Source organism: Lepidochelys kempii, chromosome 13, assembly GCF_965140265.1.
Source record: "Lepidochelys kempii isolate rLepKem1 chromosome 13, rLepKem1.hap2, whole genome shotgun sequence".
Classification (NCBI taxonomy): Eukaryota; Metazoa; Chordata; order Testudines; family Cheloniidae; genus Lepidochelys; species Lepidochelys kempii.
In genome coordinates, this window is record NC_133268.1 from 34,087,830 (window position 1) to 34,089,979 (window position 2,150).

Genomic DNA, 2,150 nt, shown 5'->3' on the forward strand with positions numbered 1-2,150 from the left:
AGGACTCATGGGCTGTATTCCCAGCACTAGGGAAAATGTTGAGATTTGGCTTGAAAGTACAAAGAACCTCTCTGGAAAACCACAAAACATTTCCAGCACATTCATTACGTCTTCAGTGGCTTATGTTTTTGCCATCCCCAATCTCACACAACACAGTGATTGCTTTGCAGCTATCAGGTTTTATGCAGATTGGGGAGCACAGAGACAAGCAAGCAGTGCGCAAATCTTGAAAAAACAATGAGGAGAGCAACGAGAAATTACAGTTAATTGTGATGAATGAGGATAGTCCATTATCAGACTCAATACACAATACAAGAAGAGTGAAATTGATGGATATTTCTCAATCAAAGGAAAGGTTTTTAGACAGCCACTATTTGGCAGAAGACCAATACAACATGGGGAAGGAGTGACAATACTGAAAAACTGGCACTGGAAGCAGCAGAGGGTGAGCGTAGGAAGTGGCAGCTCTACTGTATAATGAGCACTAGGGGCGGGGAAGGGTGGGCAGGGGCGGTTATACGGTATAATGGGCACCAGGGGGCAGCAGAGGGTGTGGGTGGGAAGGGGCGGCTATAGTCTATAATGGGCACTAGGGGGAGCTGAGGATGAGGGGTGGAAACACCTAAACAATCTGACCAGTGCTCAGAGGAGGATGAGGAGCCGGGTGCTGTGGCCCGTGTGGGAGGAACAGAGCAGGGTTAGAGGAAGTAACAGGCCCTACATCTACTCCACATAGAGCACAGGGAGCCGACTCCAGCAGCCAATAACAATGTTCCAGGAATACTTTTTCTCAGTGTAAGAGCCGATCTGCAGGTCATATTTGCTAGTGGTGACAGTGAAGTGAAAAATGCTCCTGTGTAGGCCAGTTGAGACGTGTATTCCGCCCACAGAGCAGACACCCTTGAGAGATCGCGTGGGCGCATGAATGAAGGTGTGGATGAACGTCCCATACACTCCCCGTTTAAACATCATCATCTCGCAGTAGTTGTCAGGGAAGTCAGCTGGCCTTTCTGGGAAATCCACATGGTGTTCTCTGAATCTGTTTTTCAGACGGGTCCATGATTGCCCTCTGGCCAGAGCCAGGCAGGTGGCAAGCAGGATGAGGGGCAGCAATAGCCGTAGGTGGGGCCTTCTCACGGTCATGGCCGTGTCTGTTGCTGGATCGACCTGCAATAGGGAGGCAGTGCAGGGTGGGGATCTGCCTCCACCATGGAACGCCTGGGCCCAACCTCATCCCCTCCCACCCCACTCTGCCCAAAATCCTCACCCCTCCTGATATCCCGGCCCACCCCACTCTGCCCAGAGTCCATCCCATTGTCCCAGCCCCATTGTGCTGGGGGCTTCTCAGAACATGGCACATCAGGGGCTCCATTGTGCCAGGTGCTGCCCTGGCCCCCACCGAGATCGGGGCCTGCTCCTCTAACCCACTGCTCCCCATTCCCCTCCCACAGCCAGGTTAGAGCCCAGGTGTCCAGAGTCTCAGGCTGTGATCAAGATGGGCCTCCTGCCTTTGTGCCAGGTGCTGCACAGACCCCAACTGACATCAGCCCCCACCTCCTCTAACCCACTGTTCCCCACCCAGCGGTGGAGAGTGAACCCAGGAGTCCTGACTCCCAGGCCCTCTGCTCTAACCACTAGAACTTGCGTCCTCCAAGAAACAAACCCTGTATTTGCAACCCTATGTAATAGTGTTCTCTCCTCTCTCCCCGCTGGGGGAAACTCCTGCAGCTTACCCAAGTCCTTGTTGCTTCACTGTTCTCAGAGCAATGGATCCTAGAAACTGCGGAGCCAAACCTCAACCTGATCCTCCTGCCCACCTTGGAGTGTGTTATATAGAGCCCAGCCAGATATGGAGGAGGAAGAGGAGGAAGGGAAACCTAGTAAATAATTGGGTCAGCATCATTTCCTGATATTTGGTAATTAAAAGCAGTGGACCAGCAGGCCATGGGTGGGTGAGGAACAAACAGCACAAGTCCCGCTAGAGACGTGGGCTCGAGGTGTTTCTACCCAGCAAGGGAAGGTGCAGCTGTAGCATGTAGTACCTGTAGCAGTATGACTGCTCAGAGCTCCGGTACGAAACTGCAGAAAAACCTGAGTGTCTCTGGATTAAGTTTAGAAGTGTGAGCAACAAGAGTGATGTAGTGGTGGGA

The 2,150-nt window shown here is 52.3% G+C and overlaps 1 protein-coding gene across 1 annotated transcript; it reads right to left on the reverse strand.

Annotated features, from left to right (window-relative positions):
- Window positions 1–723: 723 nt before the first annotated feature.
- LOC140897224 (ribonuclease-like) lies at window positions 724–1,143 on the reverse strand. The gene has a single exon (XM_073309619.1). It carries the CDS (start codon window positions 1,141–1,143, stop codon window positions 724–726), a length of 420 nt encoding a protein of 139 aa, XP_073165720.1.
- Between the last annotated feature and the right edge of the window lie 1,007 nt (window positions 1,144–2,150).